General features: G+C 33.9%; 1 protein-coding gene across 14 annotated transcripts in view; it reads left to right on the top strand.

Annotated features, from left to right (window-relative positions):
- UNC80 (unc-80 homolog, NALCN channel complex subunit) overlaps positions 1 to 19739 on the top strand; it is a 187430-nt gene that overhangs the window by 65809 nt on the left and 101882 nt on the right. For 9 of the 14 annotated variants that reach the window (XM_033111946.1, XM_033111945.1, XM_033111944.1 and 6 more), the window contains exons 23-24: positions 13883 to 14095; positions 17235 to 17406. In XM_033111946.1, the coding sequence (XP_032967837.1) occupies positions 13883 to 14095; positions 17235 to 17406 (385 nt within the window). The remainder of the gene's footprint in view (positions 1 to 13882; positions 14096 to 17234; positions 17407 to 19739) is intronic. The other 5 variants (XM_033111947.1, XM_033111954.1, XM_033111949.1 and 2 more) reach the window with 1 other exon arrangement.

Raw genomic sequence — 19739 nt, 5'->3', positions numbered from 1 at the left:
AAAATTATGTGAGATCACTATAGGAACCTACTTTTAAACATGTAAAATAATAAGTTATGTATTTTTTACCTGCTAATTGGTATGTGATTAAGAAAGTAAAGATGACAGAAGCTAGTTGAACAGTTGCTAAATATACAATAACAATTGTACATTAGATGGTTTACGCTTGGAGCTTTCCAAAGGTACTGTCTTGTCTATTTTTGTCTCAGTCCTAAAGTCACAGCTACTTTGGATGTTTTCAGATGAGTGAGGTATCAAATGTCTCAAGCGACTGCCGAATAAGATTAAGGACAATAAGAATAACAAATCATACCACTTAAACTATTGTTGAAAAACTGAGAGAAAGATATAGTCACAGCTGGCCATACAAATTGGAAAATGATTGGATAATAGCATTCGGACAACTCTCAGTGAAATAAGTACCTGGTGACAGAGAGAGCAAATTGTCCTTCACTCGCTAAAAATGTCTAGGCCTCACACTCTTTCAGACATCCTAAGCTGAAGTCTCCACATAAATATGTAGCATGCAATGGACTTTATCAAGCACTCTTTCCATTCACACATTTTCCACGTGAGAGAACAAAGCTCTGAGAGCTGAGGTGGACTTGCTCAAGGTCCTATAATCCAGTCGATGCTAAAACTATTTGCCAGATTTCTGATTCCATTCAAGAGTCTTTTAGCAATATCATATACTTTCTCTGTAAAAACACTTATTTAAATCAGAATGTGTCTCTCCTGATACACTGAAAATATACTTAAATGTCTATGGTCTCTCTAATCAAAAAAATTGTGAATGATTGTTAATGGCCCAAAAGCACTTGAATCTTTAAAAAAGTTTTCTTATCATGTGATTACAAATGAAGAATTCATAATAGGAAAATGTAGGAAATTTTCACCTTTAAAAATTCACACCACACATTCACCCTCCAAAGCAGTGATTTTTAGCATTTTGGGGGCATAGGCTTTTTTTTAGAATTGGATAAAAACTATGGAAATTCTCCCAAGAGAAGTGCACTTATAGACAAAATTTAGCACATAATATCAGAAGGTTCATGGACTCCCCCAAAAACCATCCCCGAAACCAAAAATGTTAAGAACTCAATCTCAATTAATACATTATCATTGGGAAAATGAGACTCTTTAGTCAAGTAATTGGAATGACTTTATTAACAGTTATTGATATAAAAACAGAAGGGGTAATTGCTTCCTACATGGAGAGCTTTTAGGATTTATATAAAATATGTGGGCATGAGAGAAATATGAGACTTGTTACAAAGAAAACAACAAATTTGAAAATTTGAAAAATAATCCCAATAGAACAAATTCATACTGGTTTCTGAATGGAGATTATTTTAAGAAGCATATTAATAAATACTGTGATAATCAAGTCTCTTGGGTGCTGAGATTTCATTCACTCTCATCAATGGCTCCATATCTGTTTGATTCCCAACTGCTGTAATGCTTACATTTTCCAGGGAGATGTGATTCAGGGGTTTCCAGACACAGGTATATTCTATTCCTGTCTGTAGCTCAACTCTTACCATTAAGTTGGACTGAATCCCGTAGAAAATTTAAAAGTTATTTTACTTCCCCAAAATGAAAGTTTGGGCCAATAGTTACCAGACCACTAAGATTCTCCTTTTTTACTTTCCTGTGTGAGCTACTGTGGCCCTGATTGACCTTCTCAATCTTATAAATCTCATGGTAAGAAGTAAAATAAAGGGAGCTTGATGCTTATAAGCAATGTCTTTTGCGTCTCAGAGTAGAGAGGCATTTTCTGATCATTGTAGATATCTAGTGATGAAGTAGCTGCCTTGGGAAGTAATGAGCTCTTTGTCACTAGACTGAATTCAATGGGAGCCATTGTACGGGGGCTCAAGAAGTGGGTGATTAGGATAAGTTCCTTGTATACCTGAGAATCTTTGATTCTAGGTCAAGGCCAAGTAGTATGCAGAAGTCAGAGGTCAGAATTCCATAGGTCAGAATCAGTCAAGATTAAAAGGAGTCCAGTGGTTTCTATTATCAGACAAAGAAAGAGAAGCCAGGTAGACATGGTTGGTTGAATAAAAGGGATAGGTGATAATGGAGATGACGGTAGTCATGGTGGTAGTGGTGGTGGCAGCAATGGTGTCAGATGTGGTGGTAGAGGATGACAGTAGTAACATTTTCATTACACTTGACAGTTTACAAAGCACCTTTACATTAATTATCTTATTTCTTTACATGAGAGGAAAGGATCAAGCCATGAAATAGTTCTCAAACAAGGGCACACATAAATTTCAGTTTCTCAGGTATGGAAAAGGAGAGGAGCTGCAGTCACTTGTTAATTCTGACAAGTTAATTCAAACTGAGAAGAAAGGAAATATAGCTACATGTCCTATGTGCTTGAATTAAAGTAGCATTCTATGTTTCCTGTTGTACAGGTGTAACAGCTACCTATTGATCTGAGTTAGCAGTTCCTCAGGGTTACTCTTTCACAAATGTCTTCTGCTAAATGTATTTTTAGCTGTTGTTTCCTCTGTATTTGGATTCACGTAATATCTGATCTCATCTGCTTCAGACTTTCAGAAATGCTTCACATTTCAATGCTTCACATGTTTTTCAATGCGTTTGTAGTTTTAGTCATATACCTATATGTGTGTAAATATAAAAATATCTGTATTTATAACTAATGGAGTGAAATATGAATATAGAAATATGTAGAAATACAGATGTAGATATACATGACAGATATATAGATAGATAGATGATAGATATGCAGATATTGTGCAGATTTAGATACAGATACAGATATAAACAATTACAAATTCTGTCATTTCATCAGATAGGATTTGGTTGAGGAGGGAAAAATTTATGTGTTCAGTTTGTTATCATATATGCTAGCCCAACACTTTCTCCTGTCTCTTTTATTATTTTCTTTTGTTGAATGTAGCATTTATTTTTTAAGTGCAGCTTAAATACAGTTTTTGCATTGTGATGTAATTATTATTTCAGAACAGTTTTCATTGTACTGTTGCCTTAATCGTAGAATTTAAACGTGATTTTCTTTCAAGTTTGAGATTTTCTTCAGCATGAAAAAGAATTATTAGATGAAAGAAATACTAGAAATGTCAATGTTTGAAGTCCTGTCAGTCTAAAGGTTTTTGTTTTAGACAATCCTCTTGCATTATTGCTATAACTACTAAACTTAGGGATAATTGGTTCAATTTTAAGTCCAGTACAGCTCTTCCATACACTCTTTAGTATAATTTTAATAGATGCAACTGTAAGGCATTTTTAAAAAAGAAATATTTTAGGAAGGACTCATTTCATCTCTAGGTTTACGTAATCTACAAGCACAGAAAAAACAAAACAAAACAAACAGTTCAAACAAAAGACACCTCTGCCTGTTTTCTATATATTTTAGCTGAATATTCTATCCTTTTTAACAATCCAGTTAAATATATAACATGCATAGACATAGTGATTTCTAATTTATTGGTAATTTATTAGCATGACAGGCACTAATGTCATTTTGTTTTAGGAACAATTCCATGAATATAAAAGAAAGTCAATGGAAAAAACAGTCAGTAAAATCATACAATTCTCCCTAGTCCATGGTTGGAGAAAACCTAGTCTATGTTAAAGTATAAAACCTCATAAGTAGAGAGCTTTAGGAGGAGTGATTATATAATTTTTATCCAAACTGGGACACTTTTGAAAGGGAAAGGAGGTGCCATCAATAACTATACCAGTTAAACAGAATTAAACTGGAATTCTCCAGGAAAAATAAGACATTTTATTACCATAGGTATGGTCATACTTTCAGGTTCACTGCATCAAATTTAATCCACATTGGGGCTTACCATCACAAGACTAGTGGACAATCAGTGCAAATTAGCTCCTTTCACGGAAATAGGAATATATGCGTAAGAACTATCAAAGCAAAATAATATTGTGTTCTCTTTTGAATCATAAGAAAAGTTGAAATAATTCAGTAATAACCAAAAAACTAAATAATCAAATTATCCACTTAATTGTAGTGGTACTCCTATAATATTGAATTTAAAAAAAATATTCTATGAAATGTAGCATTAAAAGAATATATTATAAATATGTAGAGTCTAAAGAAAAAAATTCAGATGTCACATATTCACCACATACCTTAAAGAGTAGGCCATTTCCAGTTTCTTTAAAGTCCCTTGTATTCTCTTCCCCGATGACGTACCCCTACCCTTCAAAAGACACTGCTGTATTAAACTTTGTTTTAATTTTTACCTGTGCTTTTATTTATTTATTTATTTATTTATTTATTTATTTATTTATTTATCTAGTTATTTTTAAATTTTACCCAATGAGCTTGTATCCCTAGGGAATATATTTTGTTTTGCTTTGCTTTGCCTAGTTTCGAAATTCGTTTAAGTGAAACATGCTATCCTCTTTTTGTTTAACATTAAGTTTGAGTTCATCCTTAATTCATTTAGCATTAATACCTTCATTTTCACTCATGAACGGTGTTTGTTGGCTTGAATATGCCACAATTTATATATCCCTTCTATGTCAGATGGACATTTGTATTTTTTCAAAATTTTGGCTATTTTGAACAATGCCTCCATAAAAATTACTGTATGTCGGCCTTGATTCAGAATAGTTTTCTAAATACACCTAGGAGTGAAATTCAGTAATTATTTTACCATGTGCCAAAGCATATTTCATAGTTGCAATAATTAAACACCGACACCAACAGTGTAATAAAAGCTCTTGTTGCTCTGTGCTCTTGCCAACACCTGTATTGTCCAAATTTTTATTTTTACCTATCTGATGCATTAAGGTAACAATACTTTATATTTCAACCAAAGTTTGAAATGTCTTTTCAGAGGTTTGTTTACCATTCATGTTTCACATTGGTGAAGGATCCCATTAATGTTTTTTGTTTATTCTTTTATTGGAAGATTATTTGTCTTTTAATTAATAATTTAAAAGAAAATGCGGTGTCAATAATAATCCATTTTCTGTTCTTATATTGCTTCATCTCTCAGTTTGTGGCTTATTTTTTTCTTCATTCCTTAATAAAGAGAAAATGTAATTTAATCAACATTTTCTTCTGTTGATAACATTTTTTGTGTCTTTTTAAAGACATTCCAAGGTAATAAATATTAGGTTGATGCAAAAGTAATTGCGGTTTAAAAGGTTAAAACTAATTGCAAAAACTGCAATTACTTTTGCACCAATCAAATATATTCCTACATTTTCCTCTAAAAGTTTTAAAGTATACATTTCACACTTAAGTCTTTAAGTAGAGTATACAGTGTGAATGGTATAAGATAGAGATTTGTTTTCCTTTTATTTTTTTCCCACGTGGAAAAGTAATTATCCTATCATGATATACTTACTAGTTCATGCTGTATTCTCTGATGTCCAGTTCTGTCTTCATCATGTGTCAGGCTTCTATATGTGCATGAGTGATTCTGAGTTTCTTTCTGTTCCATACCCTGTGTACCTTGAGTTAATCTACTCTATCTTAATAGCTAGAACTTTTAACACCACCTAGGCTATTCTTGGCTCTTTGCTCTTCCATGTGGATTTTATAATTAGCTTGTCAGTTTCCATGAAAACCCTTTATTCTTGGGAATTACATTGAGTCCATAGATAAATTTAGAGATAATTGAAATTCAAATTGAAATTCAGATCTGAATTGATTACTTAAAAGATTTATTTCTTCCTATGTCAGTTTAAGTAATTTTAACTTTTTTCAGTAATTTGTCAGTTTCACCTCTATTTTTGTATTTGTTGGTGTAAAATTGATCATAACATTTTCTTGTTAGTTCTTAGTCTTTGCAGCATCTGTAGTAATTTTATTTGTATTCCTAAGATTGTTTCCCTTTTTTTCCTTGATTAGTCTTGCCAGACATTTGTCAATTTCATTAACTTTTTTTAATGGACTCGTTGATATTTTCTTTTATCTTTGTTCTCTAATTTGTTAATTCCTGCTCTTATTTTTATTTCTTTATTGCTTTGAATTTATTATACTATTCTTTAGTTTATCAATTGATTGCTTAGCTCATATTTTTTTTTTTCATTTCAAAACTGAGCACTTAGCTATTGATTTCCCTCTAAGTACTTCTTTAACTATAAATTTTGATAAGTAGTATTTTTGTTACAATTTATTTTTAAATATTTTTCAATGTGTTTAATGATTTCCTTTTTGAGCCATGGGTTATTTAGAATAATATGTGAATGTTTCAATTTATTAATTCCAGGGTTTTGTTACGTATCCATTTGTTACTTCTAACTTCATTTTCGGGTACTTTGAAAATAATTTAGCCTTGTTTTATGAACTAGAACATTATCAATTTGCATAAATGTCCATGCGTGGTTAAAAAGATATGTAATTTCCAGTTGTTGGGTCCAGTGTTTTATGTTCAAATCTTCTACATCTTTAGTTTTTTTTCCCTCTTCACTGCTTAATCCGTCAATTATTAATCTGAGTTAAAATCTCCACTATGATGGCACATTTGTTCATTTATACTTACAGTTTGAAAATTTTTGTTTTATTTATTTAGAAGCAGATAGTTTAGAAGTGTGACAGGTGTCTGGTGCTACGGACCTTTTATCACTATCTAGTGACTTAATTTATTTCTAGTAATGCTTTTTACCTTAAGATACACATTTCTGTGATACTAATGAAGCTGAAATATTTTTATTAGGTTAATATTGGCCTGTTATGTTCTTTTACCAATCCTTTACTTTCAACATTTCTGCATCTTTGTGTTTTAGGTATATCTCTTGTAAAAAGCATAGATTTACATTTTTAGCAATCTTTATATCTAGAAAATTTAGTACATTTGCACAGACTATGATGACTTATATAGACTCACTTCTGCCTTCTTTTCCCTATCACATTTTTTCATTATTGCATTTTGTATACTTGTTTCCATTTCATGCCTTCTTTTAAATTGTGTTGGATTTTGTTTTGTTTCTCTTGCTTTGCTTTGGTTTTACCTTTGTTTTATTTATTTTCCTTTGCTACTTTAGAAATTATTATATTCTATTTGTGTTTTTTAAAGTTGCATACACATTTAACTAAATGAAGTCTAAAATTAATGAATATCTTTGTTCTCCTCTCAAAAAATAAAAGACTGTAGAGGGTTTTAACCCCACTGTTATTCAAGATTCCATTCTATCTTGTTTTTGTTTTAACATTGACAAAGTAGACATTATTTTTTGCTGATTTTTAGGAAAATTATTTTAAAATTTGCCCAAAAGCTTTGCATATTCTTTGCTCACCAGTTCTCCTTGCATCTCAGACATTCTTTCTAAGATCGACATCCTTCTCCTGAACTTTCAAAAGTTTCTTTAGTGATGATCAATTGGCAGTGGCTCTCTCACCTATAGTTTCACTTAAAAAGGTCTTTATTTTGGTCTCATTCTTGAAAGATATTTTTGCTGGAATTATAATTCTAGGCTAATTCTTTCTATACTTCAAATATATTATCCCATTCTCTTCTGGCTGAATTGACATTTCTTTATTATAATCTGTTCCCCTTTCCCTTCTCTAGTTGCTTTTAATATCTCCTCTTTATTATATTTTGTCATTTCCCTAAAATGTTGCTAGCTTATTTTTCACAAAATGTTTCTTGAGCCCCTGAATCAGGTAATTGTCATACTACACCTGTTCTGAAAATTTTTCAACTATTATCTTCAAAGGTTGTATCTTTCATATTTTCTCTACTAATCTTTACTTCTATAAATTAAAAAAGATGTATGATAGATTTTCTCAGTTTATCCCCTGTATCTGATAACCTCTCATATTTTTCATTTCTTTGTCTCCTTCTATGATGTATTCTGGGTAATTTTCTGAGTTAATCTCTACCATTTTTTTCTCTTTTTTTCAACTGTATCTAATCCCATGGTTCTTGACTAGTGGTAATTTTGCCCATGAGGGGGCATTTGACAAAATGTGGAGGAACTTTTGGTTGTCACAACCTGGGGATTGCTACTGGTATCTAGTGAGTAGATACTAAAGATGCTGATAAACATCCCATAAAACATAGTGTATCCCTCACAAAGAAAGAATTATCTAACCCAAATGGTCAATAGTGCTGAAGTTGAAAAAACCTGATCTAATCTGAGTTGTAAACTATCCATTGAGTTTTAAATTTCAAGTACTTCATTTTTATTTGTACAAGTTATTTGACTCTTGTTGTAAAAATGCCTGGTCGACTTTGATAGTCTTAATTCCTCGTTATACTTTCAATACCCACATTAATCTTTAAATGTATTTGACACACAATGATTCTGGTAATTGAAGTGTTTGTGGGTTTGATTCTACACTTTGTTGTTTCTTCTGACTTTCACTCGTGTTGGACTTTTTAAAATGTATTATTTGGTGTGATCTTCACTCCTTGGAACTTTATCTGTGGGAATTTTTTAAGATCCATGTTAAAAGCAGTGTTATTCAACAGACCAGCAATACCAGCTCCTCTGTAAGCATGTTAGAAATGCACATTTTCAGGCCCTGCAACAGATCTATTGAATCCGAATGTCTGGGTATGGGACCAAGGAATCTCTTCATCCATACTTTCAAGTGACTTTTATGCACACTCAAGTTTGAAGTTTTCAGAAGTACTGCTTTAAATTGTTCTTCCAGAGAGGATTTTCGTTTTTTTCCTCAAACACCTGGAAACATCACCAACCTAAGATCATTTTTTTATTTTAAACTATTTTTTGAAGGCAAGAAGCATGGAAGTAGTGCCCATTTTAGTCCAAACTTATATGAGAATGTAGGATTTTGATTAGGAGTTCCTATATAAGACTTTCTCCCTCCCCCCCTCCCTTCCTTTCTTTCTCTTCCTCTCTTTCCTTTCCCTTTCCTTTTTTCTTTCTCTTTCCCTTTTCTTTCCTTCCTTCTTTTCTCAGAACCAAGGTTAGTCAGGCAAACCTACTTCTGTGGGGTGGGTCTTTTACTCGTCCATCCACCATAGGCGGCTCCCACCTAGACTCCTGGCTTTATGTGAGACTGACCTGACCTCCCATTCCTCTTGAGCCCAGACATTTAACTTCCAGCCCATTGAAAACCCATGCTCTGGTCTCTCCAGAGTCAGCAAATATTGCTCAACCAACCTCCACATCTCCCCCACACCCTACCGCCAACCCCAGAATTGCACTTTCTTGTAATTTCTACTCTCCAGTGGTCTATTATCTCATATTAGAAACAAAAGTAGAGACAAAGTGAAGAAATTTTTTGGATATTTTATTCAGCATTTTAAGTGTCTAAACCAAAAGAAGTTTGTCTTCACACCTCATCCATCAAATTATCAGAAACAGAAGTCCTCATTTATGTTTTTAACTACCCAAAATATTAGCATGATGTGAGTAAGTATTATACTGACTAGCTATCCAAACTGTGTACTAAACAATAATACCTGCCTCTAGCCTGACAACTGACTCATATTAGTTGCTTGCAGCTACTGTTGAAATGGCAGGGGCAGAGACAGCCTGTCAGTTACTTAATTATCTCAGTCAGGCAGAGAATTCAATACAGGCTAAATAATAAATACTGACACACAAGCATATGCCCTCTAGCAATTTAGGTTCCAATGCAGAGTAAGACCCACAATAACTGCTTATTCCCACTGGTTTTAAATAAATAGGTATCCTGCACCAGCAAGAGCTTTATATTATTTTGGTAAGGCAGTAAAAAAAATTATGTAATTCCCCAGAGCCCAACATAAAATATTCATTGTTTGAAAAACAGTTAGTTCCTGTTCAGTGTTGTTATATGAGTTTTCAGGATCAGTCAGGGTTTCTTCTCACATAATAAGTTTAGATATAGTCCCTCAGGGAAAGGAATGTATGCAATTATAACCTTCAATTAACCATCGGATCTTGGTAGCAATATTTTCTTGGTCCCCAGGCAAAATAAAGCACAGCTGTTTGAATTAGTATTCCAGTTTTTTGCTTCACTTTCATAAAGGAAACATTCAATATACATAACGATCTTATAAAATGCAGGAAAAGTAACAAAGTCAAGGAAACGTCGCCTGACACTTGAAATTTTCTAGTTAGAGAATGTTAGGGAAATCCATGCTGTATAACAGCATCATGACATTTTGCAATTTTAACTAGACAACTCTGTAGCCATTGCAGAGAACACCTTATATAAAGATTGCATCATATGAATTTGTTACTATTGGACTCTTTTTGACCTTCAAACTTAGAAACTCCATATGGTTAAACGTATTTTTTTTGTCTTCCCACTTAAAATTGATTCTTGCTTATCTGGGAACTAATAAAGTTATGATAAAAGGAAATAGAAGCCATTCTGTGGTATAGTGGAACACAAAAAAGTGATCTGGTAGACATGTTAATAAGAAAGAAGAAATTTAAATATGCCTAATTTTCTTCCAGGACCATCATCACATTTCTCTGTGATATACCAGTAGTGTCAAATTGTGCTTAGATGTTCATTTTTAACTATGCCTCTAATACTCTGTGGTTGTTTTCAGCCATGCAGCATTCTTGATTCATTTTTCTCCATTTGTGTTGTTTTTCTCTGTGATGTGAATCCATCCCCATCTATTTTAACATGCTCCATTTTCTGCTGCTTCTTCACTTTGCGCTGAGCCATAAAAGGTAAGCTCCATCATGAGAGGGAAAATTGACTCTTTTAGGTCCGTGAAGAATCCTTTGTCCAAGGTATTCCATAACCCTGCTTCTAAAACCAATGCTTTCTGAACTATACTTTGAAAGGGACTTACAAGAAAAATAATTCTCCACAGCCACACCCACACTAGAATGCCTTGAAATGCTTTTCACACACTTTGTGGAATCAGTACTTGTTGCTAAGTATCTTCTATTAGGATGCACATGAAAGTACTTAGATTTGTACCTCAACACCTCCTTCAGTTGTCTGTACAGTGATATGCACAGCACAGTACCCCAGAAATTGGTATTATTTACTGCTATCCTGAATGTAGGATTCCCAAGCCTGATTACCTCCACCAGGCTCATGACGATTATAATAAAAAGGCAATATTTGAATTATTCTATGTCATTATGTCTTAAAGCAGACAGTGGCATTTCCAAATATTATTGGGTTTGGCAATTTATGTGTATCAAGTTCATCAGATAAGAACCAATCACTTAATGAGTTTATGGGCATTATTTTCATATAAATCTCAGTTCCATTTCCAAATTTAGATTAGGATTTCCTAGGACCAATAACTGATAATATCCAAGTTATATCGTAAGTTTTTGAGAGCAGAGAATTGAAATTGCTCATTCAAAACACCTGGAACTTCCTAAACAAAACCATTTTTTTCTAAAGAAGGCAAGCCAAAATACATAGAAAGCCTCACATAGCATAATTTGGGTTGTTTATTCATCTATTGTTAATCCTTTCAGTGCTATTCAATAATGAAGGGCAATGAAAAGATCCTCTGCCCCATACATTTGAGTTAGGCTTAGTTTCTCCCTTGTTCATCCTAAAGGAACCAGAGTTCATAACATAATGCTATTTCCAGTAGCAGTGTTGTTTTTGTCTTCCTGGCATTAAGCGATGAATCCCATTGCTTTATATTGGGAATGTGTCAAAATTTGGTAGGCTAAGAATACATTGTATCACGTGCCTTGCCCTACAGACTGGAATTCATTTTCAGAGACAGATGTTCCAGCCTTTTCCAGAGACAGATTAGCATATCTGAGATGTTTAGCAAAATAAATACTTAGCACAAGAAAAGAGTATAGATATTTAGTCTGTATGCTATGGCACCACAATATTGATAAGGTTTGACATAGAAAGTCATTTGACCCTTTGCAATCTCAAGTCTTTCTATCCCTGTGACCTACTACCAAGTCTTGGTACTAACGCAGTTCATGATGGATTATCATCATTAATGTTCGTCTTTTACTAATGATAGATTCTCACCATTATTGTTAATCTTGTATTCTGCCTTTATACATAGATTAATTAACTTTGTGTGTCCTGGCAATACATCATATACTTTGTAAAATTAAGTTCGTTCATAAATATATTTCTTATTGAAATTCTTGATGGCTTCATTTAAGTTGTAAACAATAAGAAAATATGTAATGGGCTAACTTACTTAATTCCTCCAGTATTTTTGAGATACTGTGGTACTCAAAAGTATGAAGTAACCAACCAAAGTATGAAGTAGCCTGAAGAGGGAGGGGGTTAAAGAAGACTTCTTAGAGAAGGTAACTCAACTGAATATTCAAAGTGGGAATTTACCATATAGAAAAGGGGTTTACAGGCTCTGCAAGCCATAGAAACAACAAATGGAAAGGTATGAAATGTCATATTTGGGAGACTATTACCAGTTGACATAAGTGGACTGCAGAGCATTTGAGATGGGTATAGAAAGGGAGATGAACCAAATAACAAAGGTTGGGTATCCTTTTTATTTTATGATTGAAGTGGATGGAGCCTATAATAGATTTTAAAAGGGAAATGATGTGATCATATATTTGTATTTTAGAAAATAGCATTGTGATGGAAAAAATTATACCTCATTTTAAAAAAAATATCAAAATGAGGACATTATTTCTAGAGGAGAGGGTTGTTATGATAATTGAGAATTATAACTCATAAAATTAATTGGCATGAAATTGATATTCTCTCTATATTAGCCCCTGTTTTAACATTGTGGATCAAGGCTTTGTTAAGAATACCATTGCTTGAAATGAAGAAAAATGCTTCAATTTGAAAACCTGTGGTTACTAAGTAACCTATGGTTATTGATAACTCTGAGGTGATAGCTAATATTGTGATGTGTTTTATAAAATTGGCACAAGTCAAAATACACATTAATTGTTGATGTATGTATTTTTTGTGATCTGTTGACCTTATATAGGAAAGTTCATGCTAGTCCCTTCATTAATTTTTTTGGGTTTTTTTTAGCTTATAAAGAGTTCAGTACATATCTGATCCTTACCAGTTTCTTGGTGTCAACTAAAAGTTGTTTCTTCTTTTATTTTTTTCAAGTATATCTTGACATGGCAAGATGGAGCCACATTTTTATTTTCCTGAAAAACGCTCTTGTTTTTCATTTATCAGTTAAATAATTTCTTCTTTGTCAAACATTTTCAATTAAAGCCATGCTTATTTAAACAGAATTTGTTTTTTTTTATTATTCATGACAAAATAGAGGGGAAAAAAGACTAACTCAGCAAAATCTAGTAAGCACTTTTTTAAATTAAATTTATTGAGGTGACAATGGTTAGTAAAATTACATAGGTTTCAAGTGTACATTTCTATAATACATCATCTATATATCACATTATGTGTTCACCACCCAGAGTCAGTTCTCTTTCCATCACCATATATTTGACCCCCTTTACCCTCTTTTTCTTACCAGCCAAAAGATGCTGGAGTAGTCATGCTTCTTGAAGTGTGTGGATGGTCACAGATAATAGATTATTATTGGAACAAACTTACTATTGACACTCTTGGTTAATATAAGACTAGTTTTAGAAATTGAATATGTGTTTGCTTCATGTGAAAATTTTAGGTTTAAAAAACCTTCACTTTTGAAAACGTATTAAAAGTTATTACTATTTCACTCTCACACTCAAATCCCAACTGCCTCTTAAATATGCAAATTGAATCATGAAATTACTTGAAATTCTGCAAAAGGAGAAAAATAAACACAGAAACCTACTTAAAATGTCTAATTCTTCAATATCCAAATTTGCCTTCATGGATTCATTCTCCAGATTCCCCATTGCTGTGTTAACCATGCTAAGACTATCCTGGGAAATATGGCTAAACTAAATGAAAACACAGAGACTGAAATAAACTAAGAATACTTAGCAATTCCCTTTAAGGTCAATTTACTGTTCATTAATCCCACATCATTCTTTCTTTAACCACCGGACTCAGGAAGCGCCTGTGGTGGCGAGAGCTGCGCTGTTCCTGGAATGTGCCCGTTTTGTTCACCGCTGCAACCGTGGCAATTGGCCAGAGTGGATGAAAGGGCATCACGTGAATATCACCAAGAAAGGTCTGTCCAGGGGACGGTCTCCAATCGTGGGCAACAAGAGGAACCAGAAGCTGCAGTGGAATGCTGCCAAGCTTTTCTACCAGTGGGGAGACGTGAGCTTTTGATTTTCTTCTATAAAAATTAGGGGACTTCAGTAAAGTGAAGACCTTTTGTGTTTAGGTGTGTTTGTTTGTTTGGGAGACAATGTCCTGAGTATCTGTGATGTACCAGACATTGACCAACACATTTTAGGGGAAAATAATCTTACCTCGCTTATTTTTCCCAATCCATCTCTGAAGTTAAACATTATTATCTTTTCTGTCTCCTTCCTTGGTCCTCTGCTTCCTTCCTGTCTATAAATGTATATTCCCAGGATATCTTATAATTTCTTCCTGTATAATTTCCCCCAGGGTTACATTTCTTCCTGTGTTTTCAACTGTTAACTGTATGCCTGTGGGGCAGACTTCTCTATCCATAACACTCTTTAGATCCCAGGCTGGCATTGCCAACTGTACCCAGGAAGCATTCACTTAGTACTTAATCTGACCAAAATAAAACCCTCCATCCCATACAAACACATCCACATTTGCAACCCCCCTAAACTTTCTATTCTTATTAATGGTACCACCCTCATCTAAGATGACAGCCTTCGAATATATTCCAAACCTTCCCTTACTGATTCCACCTCCTCCGTGTCACTAATGCCCTTTTAGGTCAGATCTTCTTTAACTTCTCATCTGGATGACTAAAGCATTTTCCTATTTGGTCTTCTCCCCACAGTTCCCCTGATCTGACTGATCCTACACGCTGCCAGTAAAATGATCTCCGTAGGGCATAGCCCATCTAAAAGCAGAACATTCATACTTATCTCCCAGCCGCCAAAGTTACCCCCTCCAATTCATTCTGCACACTGCTGTCAGAGTGATTATGCAAAATGTAAATCAGATTGTATTTCTTACCCACTTATAATGCTTCAGTGGCCCTCCTTTTCTCTTGGGATAAAACCCAAATTGCTTAGCCTGGAATCACTGCTGTCTCCACAGCCTGTGTTCAAACCATACCAAGATTATGGATGATGAAGTCAAATGAACTGATGTATCTAAGGATATCTATCTGTCTATCTATCTGTCTGTCTATCTATCTATGTATCTATCTATGTATCTATCTATCTATCTATCTATCTATCTATCTATCTATCTATCTATCTATCGTCTATCTCAATCCTTTGCATCTAAGAGGTGTTCAATAATAATAAGTTATTACATTAATTTTGAAAGCAATATACATGGGTTGTCTAAATTTCTAGGCAAATAGCAGTGTCCCTCAAATGAGTCATAAGGGCTCTCCCCCACTCAGAAACTACGTTTTCTCATTCTTCGGAATGCAAAATGAAGTTCACCTTCAAAAACTGTGGGATCTAGTCTCAATTTACCTTTCCAGCCCTCCTGTACATTATTTCCTCTCACAAAACTGTGCTTCAACCAAGTGGCTTATTTGTTAGTCTTTAAACACATCAGTTTATATGTATCTTTTGGAACTCTCTATCTGGAATATCTACTCTTCCCCTTCCCCATTACTGAAAACGCCAGTTCTTTAAAATATACAGCATAGAGACTTTCTATGATTCTTTGAACTAAATCTAAACTCTCCATCTTCTGAACTCATAAACTACCGAATCCTTTCATCACTCAATGTTTTATTTTGGTACGTTATTACCTCCCCAATAGATTGTAAGGTTGTTGAGGGAAAGAGCAAAAGACATTGAATCAGACACCCTATCTGTGTTTGAATCCCAGTTCACAGCTTGCTGAGTGACGCTGAGTAAGTCTTTCAAACTCTCCAAACTTTCCAATTTCCAAACTGTATCCTTCTGTGTGAAGGTTTATAATCTACTAGCTCACATTAAAAAAAGGTACTGTTGTACTATAACAATTTATTCAACTTTGTTTTATTTATAACCTAAAACATTACCTCACTTAATAAATATTTGATGAATGAAGGAACAGTAAACATGTCCCTAAGGCATTTTTCTAACCTTGGAAGAGACATAGAGCTTTAAATTATTATTTAGACATTTAATATTATCCCAGACAAGTTCATTTCTTTAGCAACATTTTCAGTTTTATGAACTGTGGGTTTAACTTAAATTGCTTATTTTCAACATCCTGGAACAATCATTATAGACTTTTCACTATTAAGTTTGTTGAGTCCACTCCAGACTCATTGCATGTCTCCTCCTTTCGAGGGGATCTCCACAATGGTAGCATTAGGACAAGACTTTTTGTTGTCCAGAATTTCTAAATAGTCAGAAAGAATGATACGGAAAGAAAAAAGAAAATTAGCTGGAATTTTGTTCTGACTAATGTACAGAGTAACCATACTGTCAAACTCCAAGTTCAGTGGTCATTTTAGCTTTTTCCCTAACTTTTCTTCCTGTACCTGTGTGTCTTCCATTGTTGAATACAATGTATAATTGGAATATAAAAGAAATTAGATAGAGGTAGTGTATTTTATCTCTTCTTATGGAAAATTCCCTTTGGTAAATCAGACAGTAGTGCATGATGATTCAGAAGAGCAGATAGCAAGTATTGGCTCTATGAATACCTTTTAAAAAACCAATAGTGTTCATGTGCTGAGTTATTAAAAGTCATATTTCTAATGTTGATGTTGGGTACTCTGCCAAAAGAATAGTATTTCTTATTAATTCATAGAGCATAATGGAGGGGAGAAGAAAGTCTATAAAAAAGCCAATAAATGCATACAAAACAGCAGATATAAGTAAAATTGCAGTACCAGAATTCTTGCCAACCTCCAAACTCATTAGCATGACAGTGACATTCTCATAAAATAGCATAATTAGAAGCACTCTGAGGAACTGTGACTTTTTATGTTTTGTTGCAACAAAATTATCCATTAAAGACTGCAAACTCCCTTAGATGAGACCTATAAGATAAATGACTTTTAAGTAAATGAAAATACTTACTGAATAAATGGAAACATTTTGTATGAGTATACAAAGGTATCATTCCAGTTCCTACAAGTCTTTGGACTAAATGACCTTGGAGATAGCATCGATGCCTTCCATCTCTGGGTTTCCACATTGGAAACGTGATGGTAATAACACAATGACACACAGAGGAGACTTATGCTGCAAATAGTTCCCATTAATTGGTTGCTTATGTCCTCTGTTATGAGCCTATTTTGCAGTCTGACGTACTTTGTGCTGTTTCGTTCTTTGTCTCCCCATGGTAGGCAATTGGCGTCCGATTGAATGAGCTGTGCCATGGGGAAAGTGAGAGTCCAGCCAATCTGCTGGGCCTCATTTATGACGAGGAGACCAAGAGGAGACTGAGAAAGGAGGATGAGGAGGAAGACTTTTTAGATGACAGTAAGGAGACTCCCTTTACTACAAGAACCCCTGCTTGTAAGAACCTCTGCTTTAGGAGCACTTAATATTTCTCTTTCTTTTTTCATATTCTGACCACCTTCCCATGTCTCCTCACTGCACCTTTTCCCCTATTCCCTGTGCATGGATATAAAGCATGTGCATAAAGCCACACAACGGAGAGGACGAGAACCAGAAAGACAAGACTATAGACAGGGGCAAAGAGTTGCAGTTCATGTGAAACATCCATTGCTTTGTAGTCTCTGACTCTTACTGTTATACAAAGATTAGTATTAAGCCTCTCAGAAAATTTAGTTGTGGAAAATTACTGTCCCAGAAGAGGTTTGATCAGGTTTTGTGTTTTATTATTGCTTTTGGAGATTGAAGAAAAAAAAGACCAAACAGAATTGAACATGAAAATCTTCCCAAAACACTAAAATATTGAAATATTTAATCAGAGTATAGTACATAGCACTTAACATGAAATTGAAATATTAAAAGATTCAGATTGCTAGAATTATAAATGTGTTCTGTGGTGTACTTACTTATTAAAATTATAATTGAGTCCCATCATAGAAGAATAAAGACAAAGAGATTCCTATACATTCCTCTCCAGCACCATTTTGTGCATATATGTGTTCTAAACTATATATGCTTGTATGTATGTGTACCATTAGCTTTATGGAGCATAATATGCCGATACGATTATGGAATTAGTATCATTATTTGATGAAGACCATTATAAGAGTGGTGCTTCTTCTTCTTGATCTTCCCTAGTGGTATGAAACTCAAGCTCCCTGATTATGTCTTAAGGATTGTCCTTAGTTAAATAATGCCAAACCGACTGCATTCTTATAGTCATGAAATATAAAAAGATGGCTAGAAGTAACATTGGACAAAACTAAATAATAATCAAAGAAAATGTATTGTATTCATTTCCACTTTTATAACAAAGTGTTTTGTGAGGGTTTTTTTTGCAATATTTTTAATTTTGCTCTTTCTCAGCCTTTATCAAATCAGAGCAAATCTTCTTGACTTAGCTGTTGACAAAACACTAAATTCTGACGTCAGTCTTTCAGCCTAAAGGTGAAAGTTGCCCTAAAGATTCCCTCAAGTTCACAGCAGTCTAGACTATCCTAAAATGACTCATGGGATTGAGTCTGATCTATAGAAGGACTTAAGGATTATCCAGTAATCATATAACCTATTGAAGTCCTGCCAGAAGACATCTCCAAACTGTTCTTGATCCTCTAGGGGTCCTTCAGAACAGAGAAGAGCCAAAACATTAGATGGATGTATCCTTATAGACCAAAATGATCTTGAATCTCCATGAGATCACATAAGTACCATTTACCAATATGTTATGCCTGGTATATTAGCTTTTCGGTGAGGTTGTGCATTATTCAATCCTTGTTCATTATAACAGAATATTTCAGATGATGTTATGAGAGACACTGGACTAAGATCAAGCTCATTGTCTCTAGGATTGATAAGAAGAATCTAGATGAACACCTCAGGAGTAAAAGGACAGATCCATGACTCTCTAGTGTTCAATTATTTTTAGAAAAATGGTTGCACATCCAGGCAATTTCTAGAGCTTCCATCGAACATATGATTGGAATGTCTGGTTTAATTCTATGCTCAAGTCAATGCATAACTCATCTTGCATTTAAAAGATAATTATGGTGCAAACAAATATCAGTCTGGAAATTCTAGAGGAGTTTGTTTCCTCCATTCTTAATAAGAGGCAGTGTTCCCCTATGCAGAGAAAAATAATGATTTTCATGAGGAAGCAATTGCCAGATATTTTCAGAAAGACCATGATTTCCACCTACTGTCAATATAAACCATGAAGTATATATTCTATTTAATTAGGAAAGCCTAATACATGGAAAATATTTTAGAGACATTTTTAGGAATGTTGGTATGTAATATTGTTTGCCTGATGACTTGATTCATTCAAAATGGACAACTCTTTTCTTTCTTTTATGAGAGACAGAACTCTGTATGGTTTTGCTCTTCTTTCTGAATACTGATAAGTAATCGATATATTTCTGCATGATTTGTGATGACGTGTATCTGAGAACTAATCCTGAGAATTTAAAAAGTCTCTATGGTGTCCACTTGGCCATTATCTGCCTTTAGAGAAAAATTCATCACTTGATCTATGATGGATGCAATGTTTTACTCATTCAAGGACTTGTATTCTTTAGAACAAAGGAGAATATTTGTATACTTCTATTGTAGCTATACCTTAATATGACAGGCTAACTTTTATTAATTGGATGATATAGGTGATTAAGTATGCCTTCTCTAGCCTGCAAAAACACATCTGGACTAGAACTGAAACAACTTCACTGCTCTCAGAACAT

The sequence above is a fragment of the Rhinolophus ferrumequinum genome, chromosome 8, assembly GCF_004115265.2.
Source record: "Rhinolophus ferrumequinum isolate MPI-CBG mRhiFer1 chromosome 8, mRhiFer1_v1.p, whole genome shotgun sequence".
Lineage (NCBI taxonomy): Eukaryota > Metazoa > Chordata > Mammalia > Chiroptera > Rhinolophidae > Rhinolophus > Rhinolophus ferrumequinum.
This window is presented reverse-complemented; position numbering and strand designations above follow the sequence as displayed.